The following is a 19,401-nucleotide window of genomic DNA, read 5'->3' as shown; positions in this document are numbered from 1 at the left end:
AACAGATTCAGTGCTCCAGTTCTTTCTTTCCTTTGTCTACTCAATTGCTCATCACAGTGAATCGGTCCATGATCACATTCCATACAGGTTTCCTCAAAAAGTGTTTCTAAATAAGAGACAGATCTTGCAAACGCAACAATCTTATGGAAACAGCAGTGCTGAGTGGATTTATTGTTTTCTGAATGGTAATAAAAAAGGATTATTTTTCAATGGCGGTATACTTCCTACGTGCCCATTACTAGTAAAGCCCACCTTTGGGGAAGCCACAGGAAGATTAGCAGTTGCAAAGCCTGCCGTAAAAAGCAGAACAGGAGGGCGCAGTTGCACGAGAGCACAGTTTCAAGGTGGAATCAAAACTGCCACTTTGCTCATGAAATTCTCACAGAGACCACAGCCGGGGAAACGGTGAAAGGGAAAAATTGCCCATATATGGCAATCAGTTTTGACACAAGACTCATCAATAGCCCATTCATTCCCAAGCACATCATTATCTATCTGATCTGCCAAATCTGATACTTAACAACATTGTCTTCGGAACAGTTGACATACCCTGGGAAAGTCTGTCTTGTAAATCACAAAGAAAGATGACAGGTTTCACAGATTTCATCAGTGTAAAGAGAAGGGAGGCATAAAGGACCAGGTACGAGGATACTCATACTCCCTGGCACAATGACCCCTATGAACTGAATGTATTTTGAAAGGGAAAATAATCTCCGTACCTCAATTTTTATTGAGGCCAAACAAGAAACCACTGACTTAACCTATTTATCTCAGCTCTGAACTAAATTGAGTTTTCGGACTGTAAAGACAAATGAACAGGGAGATGGCATGATTTCATGGTACAAAAAAGTAGTGGAGAAAGTTGAATCAGGGCAGCAGACACTGAAGCCATAGCCTCTCCCTCCTATCCCTAATCACACCTTGGACCTCAAGGTCTAGAAACTGTCCACTAAATTCCTGACTAAAACTCGAAGCCTATGACCTTTCTCATTACAAATGTTTCTTACATCAAGACATGCAGTCCTTTTAGCTTACGTCATTCTTTCATACCGTCTGGCCAGCACTGCTGATTCAACTTCCTTCTCCAATTTGTCTTCTCATATAGCCTTTATGCTGTTTTCCAACAAATTCCTAACTAGAATCCATCTCTTATATCACAACTGCCCTAACTCCTGGGCTACTGAGCCCCCAGACACGGGATAGCCAAGCTGACTGTTGGCTCCACGTCAAGGACCTCATCTCAAGCCTCACTGGAGTCCTTGATGGCTTTGAAACTGTCTGGGAATTCTTACTTCATCTCTAGTCAGTCCCTGTATCCATTCTTCATAGAGGCTGTCCAAACCTCCACCATCTTTCAAAGTTCCCTAGCTCAGCTCAGCTCCCCTCACTCATAATAAAAGGCTTAGTATATGATAGGGCTTTTCTCAAGTATCTTTTGCGAGCTACCAGTATACAATGAAATATTTTAAATGTGAAGATACAATAGGTTAGGAAAAGCATTTTTAAACATAAAGCAGATACATCTTCATCTCAAAGCTTGGTTATTCCTTCCAACTGCTCTTCATACTACCAGCTCTCCCGTCTAGAACTGTCTTCTGCTCTGGCTTGAACCAGATCACTCTTCTATTTCTCCTCCTACTTATGACAACATCCTCTCCACTTCCTCCAGCTCCTCTGCCAACATGCCAATATGCCTCAGATTTCCTCCCCTTTCACCGTAACATGCTCCCGAGGGGATTTCATCCACCTCCAGAGCCTCAAGGACCATGGACATATGCTAACAACAAACTCCCTCATTTACATCCAATAACCCGGACCCAAATGTCCGACTGCTTATGACGCATCTCTATCTGATGTCCCCGACATACTTGGACCTCAATGTATCAAACTAGACTCATTAGCTTTACTCACTCACCTGCTTCCCTGTATTCTTCTTTGGTTTATGGAAATACTATCCACCTAGTTTTCCAAGGAATAAACATTAAGTCACACTTCCTCTTCCTTAACCTACAGGCTCAAGTCATCAAGTTCATATGACTTAGTCCAATATGTATGTCAATGTTGCCCTCACTCTTTGTTCCCCAAGTTACACTATCTCTCTGATTTCAAACATTCCCCTCGACTTACATGAGTCCACACCGAGTGGCAATCTTGGCTGCACATTAAACCTGCTTACAGATCTTATGAATCCTAACACTTGGGGCACACCCCAGACCAATTATTTTAGAGTCTCTAAAGGTGGGAACCAGGCATCAGCATACTTTACAAGTTTCCATAAATTCCAATAGGTGGTCAGATTTTAAAATTTTCCAGAATTGAATATGTTGAGCACACAGATTCAAGTTAAATAAACAATGAGTTAAAAGTCCTCAGCATCATGGGAGCAGGGGGAAACCAGGAACCCAGAATTCTAAGGCCCGATAAGATGTTCTGGGAGGGAAGAGCAGACTCTTCCAGACACACAAAGCTATGACTCTGCTATACAAACGATCACTGGAAGAATTACCTTGCAAAGAATACACAGTTTGACCCTTGAACAACATGGGTTTGAGCTGCGTGGGTCCATCTCTATGTGGATTTTCTTTTTTAATAAATATAGTACAGTACTGTAACTGCATTTCCTCTTCTTTATGGTTTTCTTAAAAACATTTTATTTTCTCTATCTTTATTATTAGAATACAGTATATGATACCAACTATTTATGTCATTGGTAAGGCTAGGAGTAGTTAAGTTTTGGGGGAGTCAAAAATTACACACGGATTTTCAACTGTGTGCTAGTACCCCACACTGTTTCAGGGGTCAGCTGTGCTCCACTGTGAGGCAAGCAGATCAGAGAGGTACTTAATAATGAGAAGTCTGGATTCCACCCAGAAAATACACGATGTGTGAATGTGCACCACTGAGAGTTTCCAGTGACCTTAATAAAGGTAAAATAGCTCCATGCAAAGAAGTACATTTTATAACCAAAGTATTAGCAGGATACTGGCTAGCTAACTGTTTTCTTGTGCTTTTGCAGAATTTAGTTCTCAGTTTTCAACTGTTCAATTTCCAGAACTTCAATAAAAGGAAGCACTGACAACATAGCAATGTTAAAAGATGTTTACCACTTTCTTTCATTGGGGAAAAAAAAAGGTGTAATATATTCACATTCTTATCAAAATATCAAAACTATTTTATTTTTGCCATTAATATCTTGTTTTCTAGATGATCTAAAAATAATTTAAGAACCCAAAATGATAATTGTTCAATTCCTAGAACACTCGACTTGGTTTCCTTTCATTATTTCTTAGCAAAGTCAACCATACATGTTAATTTTATTAAATTAGTCATCTGTATTAGATTCTAAGATTTACCACAGGGAGGAAAAAAAGACTCTTAACCAAAATGATAATTATATATTTAATACATCTTGCTTTTAACAGCAATTTTCAAAGTAAACACATCATAGACCTTATAACTTATTAAAGATTTATAATGCTTACAAAGTTGATTCTAAAAATATACCTTATTTGCTCTAAATGAATAACATTATCTGGAAGATAGAATAATAAATTATGGTGGTATGTGTACCACCACTATAGTTAAGATTGTGTACATATATTCAATATGAAATCCTTCTAGGAATTTCTCACTTTCAGCCTTAAAATGTAAAAGCAGATTAAAGTTTGGCATACAAGATCTCAGTCTAACAGCAATGGTTTCAAACCAAAAATTACAAAATATCTAGTTGACATACACTGAGAGCATGGGCACATGCACATACATTTTTACGTGTACATCCTCTCTCTCACACAATCCAGCGTGCACGTACATGCGTGCACACACACACACACACACACACACACACACACACACACAGAAAGCAGAAATCTCCACCCTTGTGTGTCAGACAATTGCCATCAATAAAAATTGGGGAAATATTTTAACTAAAATCATGTTTAGACCACACTTACATGGTTCCAGGTGTTGGAAAGATATGCACAAAACTGTTATAAAGACCTTTAACACGCCCAAAATGCCACCTCAGTACATTCTTCAACAGGCTTAAACTATTCACTGAGGGGCATATGAATACATAAAAGGTGATGTGCTCACCCATTCCCCACATGGCATCCCAATGATAAACAGTCACACGGCCCAGCCCAGCTAATGTGGTTTGCTTTACAGAACGCAACAGATTACAGCATGCAAGAGAATTAGAAACTTCAGGGGTTTCCTGTGTTTTCCATGTGCAAGAGCAATGAATTACAACAGTATCATTTAACACTCCATGGCACTGTAAAAGGTCATTTTTCTGTTTCTAAAACACATTTATTCCAGCTGGATTTCCCAACAGTACCTTCTTTTAATTATATATAGTCTTACAGATTAGACTTAAAGCAATTTAATGCTGATAACCTCTCTTGCTCAACACTTTTACCTCCAGTGTAATTCCTTTTTGAACTCTCTACAGTAATGCAGGTTTGAAAATGTTTTACGGACGTTCATTTTCATTATAAATTAAAACACCCAAAGCTCTCTGAGACAACACTAAAATAGAAACTAACCACACATTAGGGCACCCACAGTTCAAACTGCTGGGATTAGGAAAAAAAAAGGCACAACAGTAAGCAAAAGAGAATATGCCAGCTTTCCATTCTTGCCATTGTTGTTTTTCTTTCTTTCTTTTTTTATTTTTTTTGGCTTTCCTCTTATTTTATTTCACTAAGCTTGCAAACAGTTCGAGCATTCTTATACTCTGCATGACAATAACAGAATATTTTGGCACATCAACATTGTGATACAATATATGGTATGTTTAAAAAATTAATTTAAAAATTTCATCTATTAATGAACGTGTGTTTAATGTAGTACATATATATTTTATAGTTATTTAAGTCAAATACATAAAGGCTTGCAACTGATTTACAGATGAAGCAATCACAGATTGCAGTAATATATGTGTATGTGCATGCATATGCATATGTGCATATGTATGTGTGTGTGTATATATTATTTTATATATTTATACATACATACACACACACACACACACGTACACACACGCACACACCTGTACACCAATCAAGGGGAAAACTGCATCCTGGCAATTTTACAGTCCGAAGTTTTGTTGGAATAGCTATCATGCCCTTTTCAGCTTGTCTTTCTGTACAAAAGATATATTTTTGCCTTCTTCATTCCTGATGAGATTTTTCTGCGATAACTTTACATTCATACTGTAAAAATTAAAAGGTTAAAAGGTTAACAGATTAAGGTTTATTTGGAATACCAATTTCCATATAAGCTAAAAATTAATACTTTATTAACATATGCCTACTTTATTTGTCAAAGAGTCTGAGAGTTATGCAATGATTTGAATCAAATGACAAGCGTGACACGGAAAAAGAAAGTTCACAGTCTAGAAGTGAAAAGAGACAGCAAATGCAGGCAGAAGACAAGGTTACTGCATTTCAAGCAAATAACAAAAGTATGATTCAGATCAATTGTACAACACGAAAGTAAGCAGAATGGATTTGAGGGCTCAGTAAGGTGAATCAGCACAGGAAAGGTCATGAACTTAACAACAGGACTGACACGGTGAATTCAGATAACATTTTGTCAAACTGCTTTACAATTTCAAGGAAAAAATCTGTCACATTAGCAAAAATCTTCTAGTCAAAACAGTATTTTAAAAGTACGGCTATTGATGTACACCCACCATTCAAAATAAAGGAAACAAAGAGGCTTAAGTTAACTGGGTGGCTAGGTTACCAAAGGACAGCAAAATAAGCCACTCAATTCTCCTAGCTGGCTACAACGTAACAGTGACAACACACTCATGAAACTGCGGTGGCCCTTGAATGCTTCTACCTGACCCTTGCCATCTATGACTGGGGTTATCAACAGTGTCCTTTGTCCTTTTAACTAATATGATCAAATACCTTGACTTGCCAGAGATGGTCCTAATTTACAACTACTGAAGCAACCCAACTACTAGTAATATCTCTTTTAAAATTGTCTCTTTTTGATGGAATAGAAAGCTATAGATTAGTTTTTAAAAATTAGATGCTCAGTCCTATCACCTTATCCATAACCCATTTTAGTTTTTCTATCCAGGGTTCTTGTGACTTTTAGCATGCTTGGTTTGGAGAAGACTTGTCTTACAGCTCAGTAACAGATTAAATGAGCATCAGCTTACCATTGCCAGTTGTCGACCAATGTTTCCCATTGTTATGCCTCCGGCAAAAAATATACACGGTAACCAAGAGCGAACATAGAGAAAATCTGGAGATGTATATCTAGAATAATAGAAATGTTTTTAACAACCCACTGAGGAAGTACAATGACATTTCTTAATGGAAATAAGTTGTTACTCTGTAAAGTGGCTAGCCCAATTTTAAAATCTCAATTCCGAAAACATTTGTCAGTTATTTTTAGCAAACAAGCACCAAAAAGAATACTTACTGATAAACACCATTATAGACTAGCAGTTGAGTGACCAGAGTTGCCAAGAAAGCAATTCCTACTCCAAGGCCAAAACCACTTCTAGATCTATCAAAGGTCCACCACAGTCCAATGGAGAGTGCAGCCAGTGTGAGAGACAACTGTATGTTGTTATCAAAATCCACTTTCTGAGGTCTGTGTTAAAGAATCATCTTACAACTTGTAACCACATTATACCACCTGTTCATATTTCCAAAATAAGAGAGGTTACTGTTGAGATGGGAATTGATTGCTTATTCCAGAGCGTGGTCACTGAAAACTATCTCTGATATTTACTAAAGATACACAGAGCACAGGGTGTTTCATTAATAGAAACTGCCTACCTTAAATTCCTTAAAAAAAAATAGCATTCTATCTACATTCACAATTATAAGATCAGAACTATTATTTGAGAAATGCTTTCTTTGCTAAAAATGTAACCGGAAGCCTCAGAACATAAGTATTGCTAAAGGAACATACTTTTGCTAAAAAAGAAACCAATATTACTTCTCAAACAGGTTCAGAATTACTTGAGAATCATACAAGAACTTGAGAATAGAAGAGTTGACAGCTATTTAACAGGGTACCACATTCTCTGTATGATTTACTGACAGACACATTTTATAATAATGCAGTTCAGAAACAAGAGTACCAAGGACACAGTATCCCTTTCTATTATGTCAACTGTTCTAGTTTTAATTTGTTGAGGATAAAGCCTTGAAGTGAACATTATCTTGCAACCTGCCAAGTTATTTTGGTGCCCGAGACTTTCTGGTGTAGGAGTTTGCTCAAATGATATTTTATTTCCGTCACCTACTTAAGCATCTATTCACAAATGTACGGCCCTTTTCTACTCCAAAATCTCTGGGCAAAACGAAGCTGTACAAATTCAATTTTCTCATTTCTTTGCTAGAGGATTACACTAAAGGAATTAATTTCAAGTATCATTAAAGGGGCATTATCTATGTCCCAAAGGCCACGTCTTGGCTCTATATCCAGCTCCCCAGGGGAGACTAGATATCTCACCACGATAACTGGCCATGCTGTAACTAGAAAAGAGAGAAGTTCAAAAGATGCATACAAAACTATTCTTACTTCCTTTAGCATCCCATTGTTTACCACCATTCCCCTTCCCCCACCGTCTGGTATCTCCAAAACCTGGTCTGCTTAACTTCTCAGCATCTGAGGGTTATTGATGGCCGCTCCCTCACGGTCATTTCTTGATTAGGCTTGATTTATCAGAAAACCTATAGTTTATAGTATGATTTCTGGAAAAGCTTCCTTATTCTTTTAGCAGACGTTATACCTAAAACTCCAAAGAAAAGGTTACATGCTCTGATTTTTCTATGCAATAAACATGTTTTTAAAGAGAAGAATTTGCTATTAACTGAGTTCTACCTATGATATCCAAATTAACTTTGTTAAGGGTCAAAGCAAAATAAGGTAAACGGGTAAAATACATTAATCTGAAAAACAGTACCTAGTCATTTCTCAAGTCTAAGGGACCTAGTATTACATCTATGTTATAAATTTATATTAAAATTTTGAAAACATTTTGGATTTTACTTAAAGGGCAGGCAGAACAGTTAAAAATCGCTATATTCAGGTATTTCATTGGCAGAGAAAGAAAAGAATGACCAAAGCAAAAAATGTAAATTGGATATAAAGGCTTTTAAATCCTAGAAAAAGCCATTTAAATGTCTCTATTTAAAAACACCGGAAACATCTAGGGTAGAGTCACCTAATCCACCAACTGGAGGGGAATGTACGCGCTCACAGGGCTCCTGAACGCAAGCAGCAGCCCTTGGGAGCCCCGGATCTCCCGGATCTCCGGGATCTCCGGGTCCGGTCTCGGCAGTCCCAGCCCTGCCATATGAACGCCTTAGCGAAGTACCCACCCCCTCCAGCTTTCATTCATCTTATTCTCTTTATAAAGAAAATGTGGAACTAGGTGATTTCTAGTTGTCCTCTAGATAGAATATTCCAGGAGTCTATCTTTTTAAACGCTCCTAATCACCAGATTTGTTTGTTATAAAATCCAAAGTCTCAAAAACTGCACCAAGCTAAACTTGTTACGAAATTCTTTAATAGGGAAATGGAAAACAAACGTAAAAACCGCCACTGAGGGCCTTCCGAATTCACAGACCCCTAGGGCCTAGCACAACTGGGAAGAGAAAGACGGCGTGTTTGTGGACTCGAGGACCCTGTCAGTTGCCTCCGTTCCTCTTCCCAAGGCTTTCCAGAATAACTCAGCATCTTCTGTAAGAGACAAGGCATCCACCTGCCACGTGCCCCGGCCCCTCTCCAGCCAACTGCCGGCCCTAAGCCTGGTGCAGAGAGACGAGGGGCAACCCTGGGCAGCCTAACCTGCATTCCACGCTCATCCCAGCACCAAAGCTCCTGCCCCTCCTCCCTCTAAGCAACATCTTCTAGAAAAGAGAGGACTGAACTAGCATCTCCCAGACTCTCTTTTACAAACGAAAGTCAGAGGTGGGGACGAAGACAAGAAGCAGGGAGGATGACAGGATAAAAACCTCCTGAGGGCTAAAACATTTGTCCTGGGGTGGACATTTTTCTCTGTGGTGTGGGGGAGAAGACAGTGGGGAGAAGGGAAATAGAGGCCACTTTACCCTTCTAGCAAGGACACTATAAAAATACTCATTCGGGGGTGCCTGGGTGGCTCAGTCAGTTAAGCATCCAACTTCAGAGCAGGCCATGACCTCAGGGTTCATGAGTGTGAGCCCAGCATCGGGCTCTGTGCTGGAGGCTTCTATGGATTCTGTGTCTCCCTCCCTCCTTCTCTCTGCCCCCCCCTTCAAAAATAAACACTAAAAAAAATTTTTAAGTAAAAAAAATAAAAAACAAAAATACTCATTCACCACAAAATAAAATGTCAGAATCTTTAAATGATCACATCTTAAAAATACGTACCTTAGGAAAAAACGTTCTTTTTGGCCAATGTCTAAGCTGAATATTTTCACTTATGCCACCTTTAAGAACATTTATGGGGTTTGCTGGCATTGATAAGAACCAATAGATGAATCTGACTTTTTCTGAAAAACTGTCAGGTTCCTTAAATTAAAAACCAACCAAAAGAAAAAAAGAAAAAAAGAAATCCTTTGAAAACGTACCTGTTTCAATCTTAGAGTTACTGAAATATACGGAAGTGATGAAGTGAGCTAATTTAAGAAACACATGCAAAGCCTGTAAACATGCAAAGTTTCTGCGTGCTACTGAAAACCAGGGACTGACGGGAAAGGCTCTAGCCACCCTGTCCGTGCCGAGCACCTGCTGAGTGTTTCGACGACACAGCCCACGCTCTTTTTATGAGTAGGGAGACCCGGGGTAGTCTGACAAGAGCGAAGCTGCAGGGACCGGGTGACCTTTGGTCTGCCGGGGCGGCTTCGTGATCAAGCATGTCGTCACTGCGGAAGGATACAGCGCTGGCGTGATTTATGCCGACAAAGACGGCTACGCACCGCATCACACTGGACCACTCTCTCTTAAATTTATGTGGTTCTCCTAGATGCCTGTCAATGCAGGGGTATAATAACCCAATCGCGGCTGTGGAAAAAAGGAGAAAAAAAAATTAAGTCATCTCCAATGCTATACCGGCACAACTTAAGCTAAGAGTCACTACGACCCCCATAACCATTTGAAAGATTGTTTAAAAAGCTCTTCAAGTTACTTGACATCAATCACCGATATTTTTAAACTTACCTCTCAAAAGAAAAAAAAAAAAAGAAGAAGACCACCACTGGAGAAGGCACTGTAAATGATTACCACAGTATCCTAAACTGTAATTGGCAAAGGCATGATTCACAGTTTAGCAGTTTGCACTAGATGATTCATGCTACTTTTCTACTACTACTACCTCTGAGATGTGAAAAGCATCAAACGAGTTGGCAGTTAAGCAATGTTCTCTCTAAACTACACAACCATGAAACATGCTATAAAGTGCCACAGATTGTCTAAAGAAAGCTGGCAGCGTAAAGGCGCACGACGAGCTCGCCACACACCCCGTGCTCGCTGGCTCGGCTGCGGCCGTGCTGTTACACAGACCCCGAACTCCTCCAGCTAGTCTCCTCCGCCCAGCGCTGTGCCGCCACTCCCCGCCACCCTGGCCCTCAAATGAGACCCTACGTCACATTGTCAAAACGCGAAACTTGCAACCGAACTCTACATGTGAGCCTCCTTGTGCACGTAGGAAAAAACTTAGGATAACAGATTCTACATGAGCTATAAATTTCAGTTAAAATTTAAATTCGCTCTTAAAAAGATAAGGAGAAATCATTTTAGTACATTTCTTAGTTTTGGAAAGAACATCTCCAATTTTAACTGTATGCAAAATGTCTATGAATGAGACTCAAAATACTTGCACCCGGTTTTTAATTAAAATACTTGTCAAACATCAACATTTTATTCATTTAATGGGAGAGGATTTTAAAAGCTAAGTTAGTCATTAAAAAAGAAGACCTTAATGAATCAAAACATTCTTCAACGAGTTATAAGGAAAATGTACATCTACAGATTAAATTTAACAGGAAATAGCTAAACAGCTTTGATTTACTAAACTTCATAAAAACAGAATGGATAGGTTGTCATCAAGTTAAAGACACAACTGTTACAACCGTTGAAAAGCATGTTTAGAACGCCCAAAGCTACTTATGATGTATCTTGAAATTATTGTACCAAGATCTGAGCGCCTGAAGATCAGGAACGCCGCTGCCTGACCCGGCATCGGCTAGCTATACCTTAACAAATGATGCATCAATCATTAAGGAAAAATGGGAATCAATTAATATCAAAAATCACAGGTTAGCGGACCAATGGAGCAGTCTTCCATCCTGGAGGTAAGCTGCTACAATGATGTATCCGTGTCCTAATTCACAAATCTGAAAGTGCTCTCCTGAGTTAGGCTTTTGCTGAGGACAGCTGGTTCACAGACCATCCAGAGATTAACAACAAATTTCAGCAATGCAGACCTCCAACAACTATTAGTAAATTTAAAACTTTTATATCCTATTCCTGTTTAAAAGGCTCAATTCTAAAATCCTCTGAGATGAACTGACAGCATTTCCAAATGTCCACAAAATTAAAATGACACCAAGCATGCCTAACAGTTGAAATATATTTAAATGAATGTTACCTTTTTTTTTTCTTCTCAAGGGGTCATGAAACTAACAGCTCATATCATTCCTCGCTCTCACTCACCCTCTCTTTCCTCCCTCTGCCTGTTGCTGAGTAAAATCAACTAAGATCAGGCCTTCCAAGTCAATTTTCCTCAGCAGCTGATGCCATAGGTAAAGAATTATCACATAGAGAATACTGACGTGTGCGCAAAGGAGTAAATAAGTAAAATTGACTAGATTTGTATGCGTGTGATGTCAGACTCGCAAGGGAGAGACAACTGAGGAAAGAAAGCAAAAACGCAAAGAGGAATTTAAACTGCCACGCTGCCAACCTTGGGATTTGCCAATAAAAATCAAATCCATTGAGTACGCATGGTTCTCGGATGCTTGCTGAGGAGAATTCGAGGAAGCTTGTCACTTCCCATTAAATGTCTTCTTTCTTCCCTTTAAATAAAGGCATGGAAGAGTCTGATCACAATATCTACAGCACAGCGAGGCTCCACTGTGGGAGAGCTCAGCACAGGCATCTGGGCTTCTTTTCCTCTTTCTCCACTTTCTTATCATAAAAGCAGAGACTTGTTACAATTGTGCCTATGTGGGGGTGCCTGGGTGGCTCAGTCAGTTAAGCGACCAACTTCGGCTCGGGTCATGATCTCATGGTTCATGGGTTCGAGTCCCACACTGGGCTCTATGCTGACAGCTCATAGTCTAGAGCCTGATTCCGATTGGATTCTGTGTCTCCCTCTCTCTCTGCCCCTTCCCTGCTCATGCTCTCTCTCTCTCAAAAATAAATAACATTAAAAAAAATTTTTTTTAAATCATGCCTGTGTAACATCATATGTGAACACCGTCCTGCTGAATCGGAGGGTACTCTGATGCAAAATAGCATTGCTTGGGATAGATTTAACCTCTTTCCCAGGGACCTGTGACAGCCTGCCAAGCCAAAACCAGAAGAAGTTTGTAGAACATCAATATTAAGTCACCATGTTTTCAGGATGGAAGGGTGTTTAATTCAGTTAAAACACATGGCAGTGTGTTTAATTCCACGATGCACTACAAGGGACAGTTAAATCAAATGTTTTGCCAGGAAAGGGGGCTGGAAAAAAAAGCCACTGAATGAGACAGACTTTCATGGAAAACTACTACAGGATAGGAAATGTTCCACTCAATAACTACTTAAGGTCCCATAATGTGCCTGGTTCTTGATATTTGGTGGGGATTTAAAAAGAAAAAAGGGCAAGACATGATCCCAGCCCCAAAGTGACCACAGCAACAAAGCAATACAGTAGTATGTTGGGGTGGCACCGACAGCACCCAGTGGGGGCCCAGTCTCCTCCTGGCACGTGCTGAGGGAAGGCGGGGTGCTGGGATGTCAGGAAAGCTTCACAGAGGAGGTGGCCCCTGAGGCAGGAGCGCTCAGCAGGTCAGAGTGTGGAAAGGGCTTTCGAATCCAAGCGAAGCATTTGAGGAAAAGCATGGAAACTGCAAAATACAACTATCACCTGGAAGCTGGAAGCTTCGGGCAAAAAGAGAGCTTCAGAAAGACTCCGAAGAACATATAAACTGGCAAGGGCCATATCACAGAGACCTCACCCTGCAGACACCGGGGAATCAGGAAATAATGCCATCAAATTGGTACCAGACAGAGAGGCACGTGCTCCTACAGCACCCACGGCACCACACACGATGGGGTAGCAGGCAGAGTTCAAAATCAGAGGCAGAAAAAAAAAAAAGTAAGAATTCCCATCAGAGTCATAGAGGGCCAGCCTGGAACAAGAAAGAGACGGAGGAAACATGGAAGGTGGATCCTTGGAGGTAAGAGCGAGAGAAGCCTTGCGGCGCTCCTGAGGAATGGGGTAAATGCCTGGCCAGCCTGGAAAGATTTGCTTTTCCTTTTCATGTTAGACCTTAGCTTCATAGGTATGAACATAATTTGGTTATTTGGGATTTTCGAGTCAGTTTCTCTAGTTATGTTACACACAAAATGATGTCACCTTTCTCCTCTATTCATTCTTCAGAAAGATTCCTTTGCCGCCCTAGGTGACGTTCAAGAGATTTCTAACTGATTCTAATGCACTGCACACACAGAGAAGTTCATCAACTTGAAACACCAGCCATTATTAAACTAAGAATAGAGAACCATAAGAAGGAAAACGAGAGCAAAAGCAATTTACCAGAGTTCTCTACCGGGTGTCCCGCTTGAAGCATGGCTACTGAATTTTCCAGCACTGGGTGTCAGAGGGCAAGGGAGCTCGGCCTATGAATATTGTTCAATGGGAAAATCAAAAGACAATTACCAGTTTTTCTGACTTAAGATGGCTAAGAACCTAGAGAGTTTTGAAAATGCATAGGAGCACATGTGCAGAACATATAAATACTCAACTCACGTCAACTTGTGCACACTATGTTTCTTACATGATTTAATTTTTATTTCCTTGATATTTTCCCTAAAATTGGGGGCCGGAGGGGCAAGAATCCATTTTCTACCTTAGGCAACATTCATGAATCTGGTACTTCACTCTCATTCACTAAATACCATGACTTACCCAACAAAATCAGTAGCAGTGTTAACTGGAATCTAAACTCCCAAATGCCCCTCAACCTTCACTTACCTCATGGAATGCACCACTTTCAGAAGAAACACTTAAGCAAGAAATGTGAGTGTAAATACCCCAAATGGAGAGCTATGAAGTTAAGTTTGCAAGTGTGACAAACCCAGGGGCTGGGAAAAGGAAGAAAAGCAAGGGCAAGGTGACTGAAACGTAGTATTAACATTTGGAATGTTCTTCCTTCCTAAACAGGAGTTTGTAGCAAAAGTGCCCACATCACGGGGACAGACGTGGCCCCTGGTCCTCTCATCAATGCAGGCAAAATGAAACCTGAGTCAAGTTCTCCTGCCCCTGCCATGATCGTACACCACGCAACAGAACATTCCACGCAAGCTGGGTGCTGCATCTGCAAGGATGGAGGAGGGGGGAGTGTGAGCAGCTTTCTCCTTCTCCCTCTCCAGCATGTGACATGTGACCCGGCTGACCACTCACCGGCTCTGTGACCCGCGGCTCACTGGTACCCACACTTCATCTCAGCTTCCTCATTCCCCCAAAGCAGGTTCCAGGCCAAAATCTCACTCCCAAAGTGGCCCTACAGATCGCTGGGTTACGGGACGTGCCTAACACATTAGGAGGAACTCATTAAGTAAGAGCTTCTCTCCCTGGACCTTCCTTTTGTCTATTATAAAAACACATGTTCTTCCAAGTCCCAAATAGCTTCAATTAGTAATCACATAGTAGCTGTACCATAGGAGAAAATAAACAAACAGGGGTGCGTGGGTGGCTCAGTCAGTTAAGCACCGGACTCTCGGTTTGGCTCAGGTCATCTCACGGTTTGGGCGTTTGGGCACGTCGGGCTCTGTGTTGACAATGTAGCACAGAGCCTGCTTGGGATTCTCTCCCTCCCTCTCTCTGTCTGTCCCCCACTCTCTCTCTCAAAATAAATGAATAAGCTTTAAAAAAAAACCTATAAAAAGAGGATGGGAAAACTCAATTTTTTTCTTTGGAATTTAGATGAAGGAAAAGAAACTACAAGAGGCTGGTCGATATGACAGAGAATGATAAAATACAATTTTGCTCTCTCTATGTGGACTAGTTTGCCTATTATCCTCTCAGAAAATGTAATAACCCTAGGGCAACTAAGAATCATTGCCTTTACAAACTTTTACTGTGACTACTGTAATAGAGGCATCGGATCCATAAACCACACTGGAACCTGACCACAAAACGCCCTTCCATCCAAGCAACTGTCTGGTAGGTTCCATGAGGTCATGCTAACACATCTCACACCTAACGCCTCACTCTTCAACCTCCAGCTCTAGGGTGGAAGTCAGGAAGGATCTACATCTTACTGCAAGGTACTGGTGTATATCAAATATGAGACACCAAATGGACATTCCAAAAAGCAATTTCACCTTCAACCAGAATTTTCTTCTACCACACAATGATGGCTTCCTTCTATTACTTTCTTTTATAATATATTATTCATCTATTGGTCTCCATCATTGAAAAGAAGCTAAAGAGGGTACATTATAGAAGCTCAGTATTAAGAAGGCTTCTGAAATGCTCCACTTTATCCATGACACATTGTCTACCAAAAAAGATCTACAATAACTACTGAAATAGGATAATGATTTTTAAGCAAAGAGAATCTACCTTATTTATATCTTTAAGTATTTCATTATTCTTAAGCTACATCTGAAAGCAAGACACCAAGAAGAAAGCATGTCCAAAAATCTAAAAAATCATAACATGAAGCTTTATATTTTTTAAGTTTACTTATTTGTTTTGAGAGAGAGAGAGCTTGTGTGCACATACACTCAAGCGGGGAAGGGACAGACAGAGAGGCAGAGAGAGAGCATTCTGAGCAGGCTCCACACTGTCAGGACAGAGCCTGATGGGGGGCTCAAACCTATAAACCATGAGATCATGACCTGAGCCAGAGGCTTAACCAACAGCCACTGAGGCGCCCCAAATTTGGCTGATTTTGAAAGTAAATTATTGCCCACATGAAGCTTTAAAGTTGAATAAAACTACTCCATCTTTCAAGTTTTCATCTACTTCAAAAATAAGGCCATAACACACACAGATCCAACCCTTAAAAACAAACAGTGACAATGATCATCAAAATAACTTAGAGTAAGACTTAATATGAGGTGGGTTGAAGAAAGGATAAAATTAAAAAGTTAAAAGCCTCAACCCAAAGGAAATCATGATTTGTTTTAGGATTAAATTTTTTAATGTTTACTTACTTTTGAGAGAAAGAGAGAGCGCACAAGCAAGCAGGGGAGGGGCAGAGAGAGGGGGAGATAGAATCTGAAGCAGGCTCCAGGCTCTGAGCTGTCAGTACAGAGCCCGACTTGGGGCTCCAACCCATGAACCACGAGATCATGACCTGAGCTGAAGTCAGATGCTTAACCCACTGAGCCACCCAGACACCCCTTAGGATTAAATTTTTTTTTAATTTTTTTTAATGTTTTTATTTTTGTTTAAGAGACAGAGAGAGACAGTGTGAGCAGGGGAGGGTCAGAGAGAGAGGGAGACACAGAATCTGAAGCAGGCTCCAGGCTCTGAGCTGTCAGCACAGAGCCCAACGCTGGGCTCGAACCCACAAACCGTGAGATCATGACCTGAGCGGAAGCCGGATGCTTAGCCAACTGAGCCACCCAGGTGCCCCAGGATTAAGGTTTTTATCGTTCACAGGTCAGACAGAAATCAGACACAATAGTACCTACTGTGAGATTCCAGTGACATTACATTGTGGAACAGAGACAGAAAGATCAGTGGAAGCCTGAGGCTGGGGGTGAGAATGGACTGCAAGGGAGCACAAGAGAGTCTGTGGGTGATGGAAATGCTCTACAGCATGACCGTGATGGTGGGTGACACAAGTTGGCGAGTTTGCCTAAATCATCAAAGCATTCAGGTCCACTGTACTGCCCTGATATTAACGGCAGGAAAAACAAGCCCCGCTCAGACAACTTCCACACTCGTGTGCCCTGCTTCCTCTCTGAGCATCACGGAAGCAACCTGCACGTACCTGAGGCCGTGCCACAGCACGGGGGCACCCACCACGCTGAAGAAAAGATGCTTGCGATCACATCAGGTGGAAAGAGTGTCACGTTTCTCTGAATCTGAAGTAAATTTAACACCAAGGCAAGGAAGACTCCAATGAAAAACAGTACCACTCCACGAATCATCAAGTTCACGCTCCTGCTAGTGACAGATGAAATATAGGGACCGCGCCTTTTGGGCCCAGGCGACTCTGTCTCTCCTTCTGCCATGGTTTCATAAGTTCAGTAAACTGGCAAGATAGACACCCACAAAAAAAAAAAAAAAAAAAAAAAAGAAAGAAAAGGCTTCCCAGCTGAAAAGCCAGCTGTCTGTGAATGGAAGCAGGCCGGCGTGTGTACACTCACAGCATCTTGTCCTGAAAGAGGACCCACCAGAAATCCTGCAAGAGATAAGACACCAGAAATCAATGTTTGTCTGAGGAACAATCCTACGATTTTTCTGATTTCAATACTCAAAAAATTCAAAGTACTAATAATGAAACAGCAAGCTTATACATTTATGTAAATTAGTTATTTACTGAATAAGAAGTGGTTTCAAAGGCATTTTTAGAGGCATGATGTAATAAAAAAATGTTTATTTACCTCTCTTTATATATTTATCAGGACAGAATAAGTGACCCGAAAGGCTCACAGGTTAGAGGAATAATAAAAACAACTTGCCCCACCTCTGAGAGAAGCAAAGCAGGGTACCTGAGACAATTCCCCCCAGAATCTTCCAAATTAAAATCCAGGTTTCTGTTTCTTCAACCTACATCTCCAACCCTAGCAGTTACAACAGATGGGCCTGGAGATGTAGGTAAAAATCTTTCTACTCATTATATGATAAATGAATTCATACAGAAAATCAACGTATTCTGACCGAAAATTTTGTATTGCTCACAATACGTGACTTGCTCATGAGGATGACCTCCCCAGGGGAACGACACGACCCGTTTTACTCTTTAAGGCTTATGTGTCTGAGTTTTCGTACAAAAGCATCTTACAGAACACAGACCACCACCCACTCACCTACACATACACCAAGCACAGAAACCAGACTCCAGCCGGCCCCCCGCAGGCCCAGCTATGTCCTACCCCCGCCTGGACCCAGTCAGCCCTTGTTGCGACCCCAGGAGCTACTGTGATAAATCTGTAACAGGAAGCAGAAGAAAGGACACAAAGAAAATGCAGGGTAATCCATGGCTGGACGGTAAGGAGTTTCAGCCACATGGCTCCTGACTCCAAAGGCCTAGAACTGTGCTAGTACCATCAGTCTAGGTATCCGTTCATGCCTCTAGCCTAAGTGATCTTTCCTTTGTGTGTGTTTGTTTAAGACAAATAACATCTAATGCTTTCTATGAGCAAACAAAACAAAACAAACCCCATGTGTAAACTGGGGACTGGGAAGAGGGGTGCTGATTTTAGAAATAATCAGTGTAGGGGCACCTGGGTGGCTCAGTCGGGTAAGTGGCCAACTTCAGCTCAAGTCATGATCTCATAGTTCATGGGTTTGAGCCCCAGGTTGGGTTCTGGGCCAAGAGAGCTTGGAACCTGCTTCAGATTCTGTGTCTCCTTCTCTCTCTGACCCTCCCCCGCTCACACTCTGTCTCTCTCTCTCTCAAAAATAAAGATTATCTTGATGAGGTCCCAGTAGTTCATTCTTGTTCTTGATTCCCTTGTCTCTGGGGATGTGTGGAGGAAGAAATTGCTGCGATTGAGGTCTAGGAGGCTATTTCCTGCTTTTTCCTCAAGGGTTTTCATGGTTTCCTGTCTCACATTCTGATCCTTTATCCATTTTGAGTTTATTTTTGTGAATGGTGTCAGGAAGTGGTCTAATTTCATTTTTCTACATGTTGCTGTCCAGCTCTCCCAACACCACCTGTTGAAGAAGCTGTCCTTTTTCCATTGGATACTCTTTCCTGCTTTGTCAAAGATTAATTGGCCATATACTTGTGGGTCCAGTTCTGGGTTCTCTATTCTATTCCATTGGTCCATATGTCTGTTTTTGTGCCAGTACCATACTGTCTTGATGATGACAGCTTTGTAGTAGAGGCCAAAGTCTGGGATTGTGATGCCTCCCATTTTGGTTTTCTTCTTCAATACTACTTTGGCTATTCAGGGTCTTTTGTGGTTCCATATGAATTTTAAGATAGTTTGTTCTAGCTTTGAGAAGAATGCTGGTGCAACTTGATGGGGATTGCATTGAAT

The 19,401-nt window shown here is 41.0% G+C and overlaps 1 protein-coding gene and 1 long non-coding RNA gene across 5 annotated transcripts in view; both read right to left on the bottom strand.

Moving 5' to 3' along the window:
* Window positions 1–3,385: 3,385 nt before the first annotated feature.
* INSIG2 (insulin induced gene 2) overlaps window positions 3,386–19,401 on the bottom strand; it is a 21,886-nt gene continuing 5,870 nt past the window's right edge. For 2 of the 4 annotated variants that reach the window (XM_029934695.1, XM_029934694.1), the window contains exons 2-6: window positions 17,181–17,594; window positions 9,902–10,026; window positions 6,445–6,611; window positions 6,179–6,278; window positions 3,386–5,216 (exon numbers count right to left, since the gene is read on the bottom strand). In XM_029934695.1, coding sequence (XP_029790555.1) covers window positions 5,175–5,216; window positions 6,179–6,278; window positions 6,445–6,611; window positions 9,902–10,026; window positions 17,181–17,424 — 678 coding nt within the window. In that variant the 5' untranslated portion in view covers window positions 17,425–17,594 and the 3' untranslated portion in view covers window positions 3,386–5,174. Of the gene's footprint in view, window positions 5,217–6,178; window positions 6,279–6,444; window positions 6,612–9,901; window positions 10,027–13,768; window positions 13,852–17,180; window positions 17,595–19,401 lie in introns of those variants that run through there. The other 2 variants (XM_029934698.1, XM_029934696.1) reach the window with 2 other exon arrangements.
* LOC115287889 lies at window positions 8,532–9,894 on the bottom strand. Its single transcript, XR_003906700.1, has 2 exons — window positions 9,751–9,894; window positions 8,532–8,721 (listed from the first exon to the last, which is right to left on the bottom strand). It is a non-coding gene; the product is annotated as an uncharacterized LOC115287889 (long non-coding RNA).

Source organism: Suricata suricatta, chromosome 3, assembly GCF_006229205.1.
Source record: "Suricata suricatta isolate VVHF042 chromosome 3, meerkat_22Aug2017_6uvM2_HiC, whole genome shotgun sequence".
In the NCBI taxonomy this organism is placed as follows: Eukaryota; Metazoa; Chordata; class Mammalia; order Carnivora; family Herpestidae; genus Suricata; species Suricata suricatta.
The sequence above is the reverse complement of the archived record's forward strand: the minus strand, read 5'-3'. Positions and strand labels throughout refer to the sequence as shown.